Consider the following 12506-nt stretch of genomic DNA (forward strand, 5'->3'; position numbering starts at 1 on the left):
CCCCGTTGCGACGCACGCAACGGTTCCCGGGCCTCTCTCGATCGCAGCCGGGACGGTTATCGTGGAGGTTTTGGTCGGTTGGAGTCCGACACTACCACGCCGCTTTCCCCAGAAGCGGCCTGGCGTCCGTACGGATTTCCTCCATGTAAAATATAAAAAAAAAAAAAAAAAGGGTAAGATCATGATTGGAATAAATTTCATGAGTTTATCCGTGGGATTATCGTTTGCTATTCGTAACGAATTATTTTAATTTAATCTTACAAATTTATTTTTATTATTTATTTGAATAACGATTGCAGAATTGTTCGAATAAGAACACGAACGATCGTTTATTTTCACTGAATTTTTCACAGGTATACATATACCGGTACGGTTTTTACTATTAAACATCCGCAGTCGAAATTTTATTTCAATTTCGTTACCAGCAACTGCCAACGCTTTCAAGTGTTTTATTTGAAAACTTACTATTTACTTCAACTCAAAAACAAGACAATTTGAGCAAATAAAGGAAGAAACAAATTCACTTAAATACCAGTTTTATTCACACTATTGTTGTATTTTGTAATTTTTAAGTGTACGATATATGTTGAAACAATTTCCAGGATGCAATCCTGCCTTTCTTTCGCACGTTGCATAAAAAAAAGTGAGACTGAGAAAATGCCGAGTTGGACTCGACAAAGGAGCTCCTGAGATAAAAACTGAAGTCGAGTCACACTTGACATAGAAGTGCAAAGGGTTAATTTATAAAACGAGTAACTTACCAAAGAACGATAAACTTTCTAATGTGGAATTTAAAAAAAGTTAGTTACAAAAGCTAATGTTACTATCTAGTACCACGTCTATCCTTCATGTGACACATAAATATATATACATAAGACATAATTGTATTCGAATAAATTGCACGATTACATTTTTGTCTGTAATAAATTTTCACAAGAATAACTTCTTACTCTGATAAATACCTGTTCGATTGAATATTTTCTGGTTAGTAGCGAATAAAATTTGACTGCTTATTTTTATTCGTTATCTGTTGCTCGCATAGAATCTTGCGCAACACGCACGTAACAAACTTGCACATAATTCTAATAAAATATTTAGTTAGATACTTTCAAATACTTTAATACATTAATTTACATGAATGATCTTCCTGCATACGTTTTTATTGCTTAACTATCAAATGAAATAATTTCATATTTTATTCGATACTTTGTATTTGAATAAATGTTTCCTGGCATAATATTTTTGTATTTCCGGTTCTACATATTACGTCATTATCGACATCATAACAGTATCGTTAGGAATACGATGATTTATTATTTACGAGTAATTGAAATTAATAATACGATGAATCTCAAAACTTACGTTTGTTACGACCGTTCGCGGAGAGACGCGGTCGCTAGGAAAACGCGTCAGCGAGAGGCGTAAATTCTCGCTACGATTATGTTAATCGACGCCGCGAAATAGTCGTTCCCCTGTTTCGGTTAAGATAACAGAGGTGGTTCAATGAATGTAACACTGTATTAACAGGTTAACATAGAATAATATATTTTACAATAATATGATGAATATGTTACAAAAATTTGACTCGACTTTGCGATATCTCTAGATAAATTCGTTTGCTCGTCAGATTTGTCGAAGTGTCACGTTAGACTCGTCAGAAGGAACTGATCGCCCTTCGATTATTCCTTTGTCTCATTTGGAAGACGACCCCCACTATGCGCGGGTCACGCCACCGCTCGCGCCTATGATCACGTATGCCTCTTCTTGTGTGAAAAACGTAACGGTCAAAAATCGACGTTTCTAGAGCTCGCTGCTTGGCGACAACTATGCTCTTGTCACGTAAAATAACAAAATAAAAAAGGAATTTGAGGTAAAAAAATAAAAAAAGAAAACTTTATTTTTTTTCTAACATCAATACACTTTACAATCTACTTCCGAACTCTAGGCGTGACTTTCTAAGACTAACTCTTATGACTTTACTTTCGATCGGATCCGATTACTTTCTTTTGTCATCCCTCAACATCCCCACCGTCCATGCATTTGCTAGGCGTCCGCGATCGTTGCCACGTGCTCTTTCTTCTAGAACCTTCGGTGGAAGGACCGTTGGGATGTTGATGGTTCATTAGGCACTTCAGCGATATACATTGTCGCCGAGTGCTTTATCTCTATCGTCAGTCCGTCGGATTTGAAGTATGCCGGTCGTGACACTCTCGTCGATACATTGTATATGATCCGACGGGCAGATAGGGCGGTCTGCCTGCGACACTGTAGGGCCGCGAGCGACGGTTAGAAAATACAGCCTGTGGTAAGCCTCGTGGCGTAACAACGTTAATTTCCGCAAAGAACTGTTCGTTAACTGTCGTCCCTCGGATATAAATGCTGCAATCTGGTTTTTGCTTCGGCGAGCAGAAAGTCTTAAATCTTCTAAGAAAGACTTTAACACAAAACTGAAACGAAAAATTACGTATATCAGTAACGATCCTCACTGGTGTTTCCCTCGATCGTAAGAAACATTCCGATAAACAGACACGATCAAATGAAAAAATGATTCAAAGGATATAGCAGGATTAAAGAATCACGGACAGGCGTCTGTAAAACACGTATCGTTCAATGTAGTACCAAAGACATTTACATTCTTTTCACTTGGTTATAAGGTGTACAAAAAAAAAAAAAAAAAAGAAAATAAAACAACTTTGGCTAAGTTCTTGTACTTTTCAAAAGACACGCTTCTTAATTTTGTTAATCCAATTAAAATGAAAATTGCGTTTACAGATATCTTTTAGATTTGAAATAATAACTTGAGAATTAAGACTCTAGAAAAGACACTGCATGGTATTAATTCCTTTTTTATTGTCCTTTTATAACATAGTGCACAATAAATAATGTTATGTATATATATATATATATATATAATATTATATAATATATATATATATAATTATATATATATATATATAATCCATCTGTCAGAGTAATTGATCTCTAAAAAAAGAAGACAGATTAGTTATATCATAAATAGTGTTGCATATAAATAAATACGTTCACAGTGAAAGGACAGCGATAGCTGAATAATATTAATGAACTTACGCTAAACACCTTTCTCGTCGATGTTGCATCGATTAAGTAGTAATTTGATAATGTTAAAAGATAGCGATATAACAGTGAAGAATTTCTCACGAAATGGTAGTACTATTTCTCATGAAATAGTAGGATATTAATAAATAGACAATAAGTATCGACAATATGTCATAGGCATGTGTATACGACTGAGAAAAGTCATTTTTTAAGTTGAATACGTGTATGTATAATAACATTTGGTACTCCTCGTAATACTTCTCATTAATTTCTTAATACGCATCACAGATATGTCGTTGTTTATAGAAAACAAAAACATACAAGTAATAGTGTAAACTCAACTTATTCCCATTAATCTCTAATGTAGGCAACTCGAGATACCATAGTTTCGAAATATATTCAATCAATCCAATTTTAGATTTTAAGCTTTCACGATGGTTCACGATGCACGTCGTGCCTCTCGCTTTACACAGTCAATCGCGTTATCCCTTGGAAAAGCGAACCATAATGTTCGCGAAACGTCAACGCGAAACTGCGACAGATAACGCGGTTAATCCTTGAAAAGCCAAAAGTCGACATCGATCGGATCTGTCCGTGTTACAGAACTGCAAGTAATCGACTGGACATCGTTATAAAAAATGCTTACGTGCGCGTGCACGCGTGAAACGAGGAAGAAAATGCTTTTGTACAAGTCACTTGGTTCGCTACTATCGAATAAAAGGATAATTTCAACTCTGTAAGATCTATTTTCCTAAATTATGTATCTGTATATAGTTTAGGCTGTTGACAGGACATTGAAATCGATTCAAGACACTTCATACGTCGATTGATAAATTTTGTCTACCTGGATTTCGATTTTTTTTTCTTGCAAATCATTAATCGCGCTAAGGTCAGTCAGCGTCAACGCTGATCGTTATTTGATTACGCGGACGATCGAACAGGAATAAACGCGTTGAAACAAATTCGATTTCAAGTTCTGTCGCTTATTCTCCGCCAATTTAATATTACGGAGGTCAATTTTTACATTCGGCGCTCAACAACGTCAATGGAGGTGTATCGTATAATTATATAACATTGCTAGCTACGATATAGTAAACACGATACAACATGGGAATCGGCAATCACAAAAATATAATTAACATACCGAAGCACCGCCGTGTGCAACCTCGAGGCTGAACTATAATCGTAACACCAACAATTTTTATTTAACAATTACGACGAACTCTTATGCAAAGTTATACGATAAACATTAAACGGGGAATTGTGCGTACCGTGTGATACAATGTTACAAGTGCTAATGCGTTAGTTTCTTTTCCCCAATCAGCGAACATTAGCGTTCGATCGTTTGAACGATGTCAATCTAGTTCAAAAGTAGTATAAAAAGAAAATTTTAATCTTTCTAAGATTTTTATGGCTTTAAAATACATAGTTTGCTGCAACAGTAATTAAATAAAAAACATAAAATTAATTTTACTACAACCATATATAAATTTATAAAAGAACGAACACCATGAACAATACATTTATTAGCTGATATAATCTACTTGACATGATTTACTTAAAATTCGGTACATTTAGCGCGTGGTAGTGTTTTTGCATAAAAAATTCATCCAACTTTTCATGATGTTAAAAGTTTAGACAAAAATAAGCTTTCGTCAAACATTTACAAGAAATGTAAGGTTTGTCCGTTCCAGAAATGTTTTTCGTTGAACACATTTAGAGAATCCAGAGTTCATGAGAACGCAGACTAAAAATCTTTGAATATTTCCTATTCGCCATTCCATCACTTCAAAAAATCGAAAATAATTCCCATTATGTTATATTTCCGTTAACAAAATATTTCGCACGTATAAAAGCAATGAAAACTTATGATACTACTAAAGCCTAATACTAAACTCTTGTTTCCAGAAAATAAGATATGTTAGGTTTATAGTAAACCTTTAAAAATCATCGTTACAATAGTATATAATAATGCAGTGATTGATTACTTTTAGACGTTTCATAAATATCTAGTTTAATTTGCCGACTTCTTACTTTTATTCCAGAACAAGAGTCGACATATCCTTCGATCAACAAATTTATATTAATACAAAAACACATACACACCTTAAAAATATATATAACATGGAATTCTTGCGAATATAGCTACTAATTAAAAACGTTAACTACATTTATTTTTCTATTTAAACTTCTTACGGAGTCTCCGTATCTGCCTTTTTCTTGCGTTGAGATAATCGTAACTGGTTTGTGACCAACTATTTTAACGTGTTTATTAGTCATAGAACTTCAACTAGTTATAACATTGAAACAGGATTAAGAATTTTATTAAAATAAATTATTCTTCAAATGTATTGTTTGGCACTAGGAAGCAAAGTTCCAAAGAATAAAACGAAAATAATGACGGAAATTTCGTTACTATATCTGTTTCTTTTTATTTTTGAATTCTTAATCCAGTCTCGATTGAATCTTTAATGCCGAGGTTGTTTTTATATATACGCCCATAATATATGGTATACATATATGTAAAAGAACCTCAATCGCATCACAAACGTCAGCTGAACGAAAGCATGCTTTTATTTAACTATGTGGAATGTGCTGCTAGATTTCTAATCAACTACTAATACACAGAATCTTAACATTATCGAGTAAGATATTTCATACGTTCTTAAAACATAGCTAAAGGAATTTGCAGTTTCGTACTTAATCAATTTCATAACTAATAAAACTGCGAGCACCACAGGACTACAATAAACCATTCATAGATCCGTTGTAGAACTTCAGCACATCGTGTACAAAATTTGTCAAGATTTACATGATATTTTCGTAATTAAAACGTAAAGTTCTCTTGGTCGATAAATGTTAAACTTCTTCATATGTCTTCGCATATAATTATAATCGCAGTCTGAAATAAAACTTTCAGAAAATACACAGACAATAGATATGTGGCCAAGTGTGGTCATTACGAACGTACATGATGTACTTTGGTAATTATTTTTTTAAATACCTTGCTGCTTTGTACTTGGATCACAGCACCATAATGTGCAGCGAAACTGATGAGGTTTGTGACTCTTTGAGCTTTTACTTCGTAACTATCGTGAAACTTAAGTGCAACTTACAAATTTTACATTAAATACTACAACGACACATAGGTACGCAGTGTTAGAAACTTAGAAAATGACGTAATACCAAAAAAACACATTAAGAAACTTTTTACGACGCTGAAGTAACAGCGTAATATGTGAAATAACAGTTCGTTTTATACGTCAAATTTCATTAATAACTCGACATTGATAATTAAATACACAAGATTTACAAAAGTATGTTCACAACGTATATGGTAATCGAGATTTTACTTTTCTATGTAAACTCTTTCCAAGAAATACTTTGTACGTAAAATCTACACACAAAAAAGAATTAAATAATAGTTTAATTCATAAAAAAAAATAAGAAGGAACATCTTTCTTTCTTTTTTTCCTTACTAACAATAATATTTGTGACTTGAATGTATATAAAGAAGTGAAACGACGCCCGATCAATAAGCTAATCGTTGGTAGAATCAACTAATGCGTGCTTTTTCATTGTATTTTAACAGTACATTCATCTGTTAACAGACTCCATAACAGATTTTCGTGGCAATTCCTTTAGTCTCGGGCCGTCTCGAATTTAATCGTAGTTTTCAGATTCCTGTTGCACCAGTTTGAACCGGCGCGGGCTTTTCACACACATTGATCCATGGCCATCTAAGGAGAGGCGGCCTTTTCGTTGAAGATATCTCGTTATATAGCGTGCGACTAATTGTTGCGGTCTTATTTGCCATTCATTCAGGACTTCTTTCGGTGCCAGCACCTACATAGACAATGGTCAATTTAGTACAAACGATCAATAACAGATCCTAACGCTGAAACTACCAGCATATGTATATCGCGTCGACCAATTCGTAATTTTTCATGGAAATTTTATAAATCTCCAACGATGCATTCTAAGTATAAAAATGATGAAAATCTACCTGATCGCCTTTGAATCGATCTAGCAATGTTACGCAGACGACAGCAGACTTAATGCCCGCTAGATGTGTGAGTGCTCCAAACGATAAACTCTCCATCTCTATATTCACTACGCCAGCTTTGTGCAACTTGTTCAAGTAATCCATCTTATCGTTCTCCGTGAATTCACAGAATGCACCGTCCATACGCCCCTGTCCTTCGTAGAAGTCGTCGGTACACATTGTTTTACCGATTACGGTGTCATAAGGATCGTCACGGTGTGCTAGGGCCTTTAGATCGCGAGCTAGTTGTCGGTCTAACTTAGCAGGCCTCCTCACCACCTTGCCGAGCACAGGCTAAAAACAAAAATAAAAAGGAACAGTCAGAGGTGGACGCAACTTTATAAAAAAATAGATTTCCTACTCGTTTGAACAATCTACGATCAAGCAACTTTTAACGTAATCGTTAATGAAATTAGTTGCTACTTGAAATTTTGCTATTAGTTGTTAATTAGTCGTTGATGGAATTATAGATCATTTTTAATAGCCATCTATTCTTTGGAAAAGATTGAAAGTTTGAACAACGCGTTTCAACCAAGACACGGCGAGTCATTCACTTGATCGAAGCGTGAGGATTGCAAAGCTAAGAACAGGGGAAAAGAAAGCAAGAACTATCGGAATGGCCAGATGCCGGATTCCACAAGAACTTCTTACCACTTCCAAGTACGACTTCAGCATTCCATCGACCGCTTCCTCGGAAATTACCACGGTGCCGCCTTCAAGGCCGATCCCACCACAAGTACCAATCCTGAAGAATATCGGATCCTTCACCTTCGCGTGGTACATCAGCTTGATCATTTCGTGAAGCAAAATTCCAACCGACGGCATGCCCATTCCATGCTAAACAGAAAATTTCCTATATTCCTCCTATCGACGATATTCTTTTCTCTTGTGTTTATGTTCATATTTTTAAGAATCGTCGATGCCACATAGCGTTACTCAGAGTTGGAACAATTTATGGCAGGTACTTAGACCGCGTATGGTCGGTGAAAATGCGAACAAGGACGTGTAAATATCCAGCGAGGCGATATCCCATTGGTTTTCGTTGATTTTTTGATTTTAACGACAGAAAGATTTTAATACGACGCGATTGAGGACGACCGTAGGATATTTTGTAGCCTCCGATGGAGCAAATTTCTGTATGTTCCCTAGATCCTCTTTTAGACGGTCTTCTAAATTTAAAACGCTGAAAAGAATGAAAAAGTTCTGAACTTTGCCGTCCAGTCATCGTAACGCGATAAAGTGGCGCAACTTCTTTTCGCACCACTTGCGAGGATGAACTTCTCTATGGCTACGCAACTTCTTTTGTGTTTCTCGCGTCGTTTGACGTGTTGTCGCGTCACACGGATGATTTGCACAAAGCGTCGATAAAAAATAGTTTGCTCCACCAGCCGAGTAACTGGTGCATGGAGAAACCCACGGGAGAAGAGAAGCGTGTATGATTATCGCGGAAAGCTCGACTAGACGTTCTCCCTTCTACTGGAATCTCGATGTTGCTTTACGCTCGAACGTGTGACTTGTTGCTGACCAATGATTCCTATTACGACTTACTATTACGGTTATTCGTCGAACGAAACGCATATGTCGTATCTAGTTTGGAATTTTTAGCTATGAAATTTCTAACTACTCGTGTTTTATTCGTGCCAATAATTAAGAAGCTTCCCTGAGAAAAGCACTCTTAAAATAAAGCGGTGAACCGAGTAAACGTTTCGGTTCTAGTTTTTTTAATATTAGCTACGTTTGCATTGATAATTGTAAACAGTCTTAGAGAATTTTCTTCTTTTTCTTATTTGCGAGATGGATAAGAATTTCATAACAATTCAACCATTTGATTAGCAAGTACAATACTCACGCAACTATTATTTGCCAAAGGCTCTTTCTCAGAAATCTCCTTACAGACTTTCGACAGAGTGAGTTAATTAAGGAGTCAATTAGCTCAGCTACGATCTCTGAATTATTACGCTCTGACGTGTACTTTGTTTTAACAAGTAAGAATACTTTTATGTTTTAAGGAAAACTTTAATATGAAGTCGAAACGAGAAATAAGACATATTAATATCTTCTCTATTCTGTTAAGAATAACAGAAAGCATAATTAGATTGAGAGTAACTGAAATAACGTACCCGGATAAAGCTTATAAAGTTCACAAAGTATCAAATATAATTATAAATTATTGCAGTGTTCTTTCTTATTTTGCGTTAAACAGGAAAGGGGCTTGTTCTCTTCAAGCAATTTACTTCAAAGTTAAAACTATCCAATTTCGATTAATTCGCTTTTAAAGCATCGTTGAAACCAGAAACTGTTATCGCAATTATGCAAAGCTTATGCCTCGTTTATAATTAGAATGTGATTTAAAGCTAAAACTGTACACTTTCTCTAATATAAAACCTGAAAAGAAATGGCTCCTTTGAAGAAAGTAATTGGATGGAGCAGATAAAACGAAGTAAAAAATGTTGTATCGATTATTATCGAAGATATATATCTAATTAAGCAGAAATACTGCTTATCAATTTGTTTAAACATGCAAAATTGAGGATTTAGTGGAATCGTGATACTCCACAAAAGTAAAAAGAGTAATATCGTAGATGCGTTACAATAAGTGAGGCCATTGGGATAAGAAATTTAATTAATGAAATATTTCTTTATATCACCAAGGTCATAGAATATTTTTTGTTTTATCTCGCTTCTAGCACTTTTCAACAATACATACATATATACATACACATCAATCGTGTAACATCTGAATATATTAATATCAGAAAATTAAATTGAAATAAAATATTCTGCATTATTTTCAGAATAATTTTGAACACATCACTGGCCAAATTATTAATTATGCAACTATATTAATATCGTAAACTTGAGCAAAAGCACAGAATTCTGTACTATTTGGGAAATAATTTTTAACACTTCTATGTACTTCATTTAATTTTGTTATGTCCCAATTATCTTTTGAAAAGTGATTTAATTTGTATTTTCCACAAAGTGAGATATATTCCAGGTAATTTAAAATCAGGCAATTCTGGCATTTATCTCACGATAAATGTTGCTATTTACTGCATCAATTGGATAAATTTGTTCGAAAGTAGCTGCCTTCCAGCCTATAGAAAATAATCTTCAACATTCGTTGTTCAACGTTCTCTCATTATTTTATCACAAACTGGTCGTATGCATGTTCTATCTAATCTTGGACATACAATTCTGATTAAATCGAATGCAAGTTAACCGCGAGCAAATAGGGTGAAGGCATATTTCATTCAGTTTCAATAAGCTTTTCAATTTCACCTACGTCCTGTTCTGCCCTCGAGAGACGCTGAAGCGTTCCAATTTAATTAAATTCGGATCGCACGATTGTGTAAATACCCAATTTTAACAGATCTTAACAATTCTTGATTTACGTTGTTTACTGTAACTCACGATGCAAAGACGATATTTAAACCTGAAAAACGTGATTTGAAGTAAAAACAAAAAATAACGTACGATAAGGCGTGACGTATTTCCAGCGATTTGCTATCTTCATTAATTATTCATAAATTACTTGTAAGCGAATATTAGGCTTCGTCTAATAAATATTATAACAAATATTCTACTTTGGATATTTTATGTATCTGTTATTATGTATATGTATTATTTTACAATGTATATTAATGCATATTTGCAGCTTAAAATTGCCCACAAATACATGAAAATCCGTAGTCTCGTGAATATGAAACATTCCTAAAGGAATAATTTTCGAAAAATAAACGCAATGTCAAGTATACTCACGCTAATAGAAAGGACTGGTCCGACTTTATACATAGAGTAACGATATGAATACTGGCTAATATCAAGAAGTGTCGTGCCTGCCGGAAGCTTGTGACCTATTTCCTTCATTATGAAGTGAGCAAAATCTTCCATACGCTTTGGTGTTCCTCCCATGCACACGAACTGTAAACAGAGTTATAGAATTAATTACATAATTGAAGAACGCTTGTTGAATACATTGCAAGTGGCAGGAGACAAGCTTTTCAGAAGGAAAAGGAATCTTCTGCATTGACACGATCCAATTTCATGAAGAAGAAAAGTGTATCTGTATAAAAGCCTGTATGCGCCACTTCTTATTTGTAAAGAAAGCACGATGTTCCATTACAAAAGTAAAAAGGCCATTAACCAATGTCTATTAGCAGCTATATCATTTTCTATAGAGGTGAAGCTGTTACACTATCTTTCAGCGTTGTTAATAACTATTTAGAAAGGGAAATTGCACTGAAATTATTTAAAAAATAAAATTTAAGTTAAATACTACGGCATTCTCATTGGTACGTAGAATTTTCCAACAGAAAATCAACATTTCTCAATTTTGCCACGTACAGTGCTTTCTACGAACATTCTTTAATCGCATCTATCTAGTTTAATATTTTAAGTACGTTATCCACAGATAAATCTGTTGCAGTGGTTCCAATTCTCTCCCTTCATTCATCTAAACTGTATTTATTGAAACATAGTTAATGCCCGTTTAACTGAATCCACTAATTTGAATATTAATTCATATTATTCGAATGGGAAGTGATAAATAGAAAGAATCGACGAACTTTTATTATGTCTGCTCCCTATCAAGTTCAAATAAATGGAATTCTATCGTACTGTATTGTGTTTTATAGCCGTGAGGTATGGAGAAATATTTCCCTCTTATAGTATCCCACGATAATGCTCTCTCTCGTGTCATATTCAATTAAAAATATGTAGCATTTCTGCTTCCACGATGCTTTCATCTGAGCTTCAGGCTATGTGTAGTCAGTTCTAAAGAGTTTTATTTTTAATGAAAGAAACTTAGGTGCTTCACGTAGATTATGGACTTCAAATATCCTATACGAACGTTCATTTTGTATCATAAATTTTAACACATTAACGTATCAGGTATTACAAGTAACAAAAATTAATCTTTTATTTTACTTTGCTCATTAATTTACTTTGCTCAGCTTTGGAGCAAATTAACAAACACCGGGATACTTCCGTGAATCACTGTACGCCTGTATCGCGCAATTGTCACATCCGGTACAGGTGCAGGAGTTGGAAAGGACAGGTGCTTTAAGAAAGCTGATGGAAAATATTTTTCCATGCTGCTATAGCTGTGTTACAGTGCTATAGCTGGCAGACGTAGCTCGCAAAAATCTAAAAGAATTACATTTTATTATTACGGAGAAAAATACAAATTTTCAATCAAATATGCAAATATAATTATAACGAATATAATCAAATATATAAAACAGAATGGAGCATCGAGGAGTTAAAAAATGATTTCCAACGTCGAATTACTCAAACAAAACCAACGGGGCACGTTCCTCCGATGCTGTTTGTAATTTGCAACAGTGGAATTGCTCTTTTCTCTAAATGGAACATAGAATTCGAC

General features: G+C 34.5%; 1 protein-coding gene across 2 annotated transcripts in view; it reads right to left on the reverse strand.

Moving 5' to 3' along the window:
• Positions 1–4188: 4188 nt before the first annotated feature.
• LOC117242947 (uridine phosphorylase 1) overlaps positions 4189–12506 on the reverse strand; it is a 46049-nt gene continuing 37731 nt past the window's right edge. For both annotated transcript variants that reach the window (XM_033510018.1, XM_033510017.1), the window contains exons 3-6: positions 10883–11044; positions 7772–7957; positions 7082–7414; positions 4189–6921 (exon numbers count right to left, since the gene is read on the reverse strand). In XM_033510018.1, coding sequence (XP_033365909.1) covers positions 6739–6921; positions 7082–7414; positions 7772–7957; positions 10883–11044 — 864 coding nt within the window. In that variant the 3' untranslated portion in view covers positions 4189–6738. The remainder of the gene's footprint in view (positions 6922–7081; positions 7415–7771; positions 7958–10882; positions 11045–12506) is intronic.

Source organism: Bombus vosnesenskii, unplaced genomic scaffold (genome assembly GCF_011952255.1).
Source record: "Bombus vosnesenskii isolate JDL3184/JDL3185 unplaced genomic scaffold, Bvos_JDL3184-5_v1.1 scf7180000016281, whole genome shotgun sequence".
Lineage (NCBI taxonomy): Eukaryota > Metazoa > Arthropoda > Insecta > Hymenoptera > Apidae > Bombus > Bombus vosnesenskii.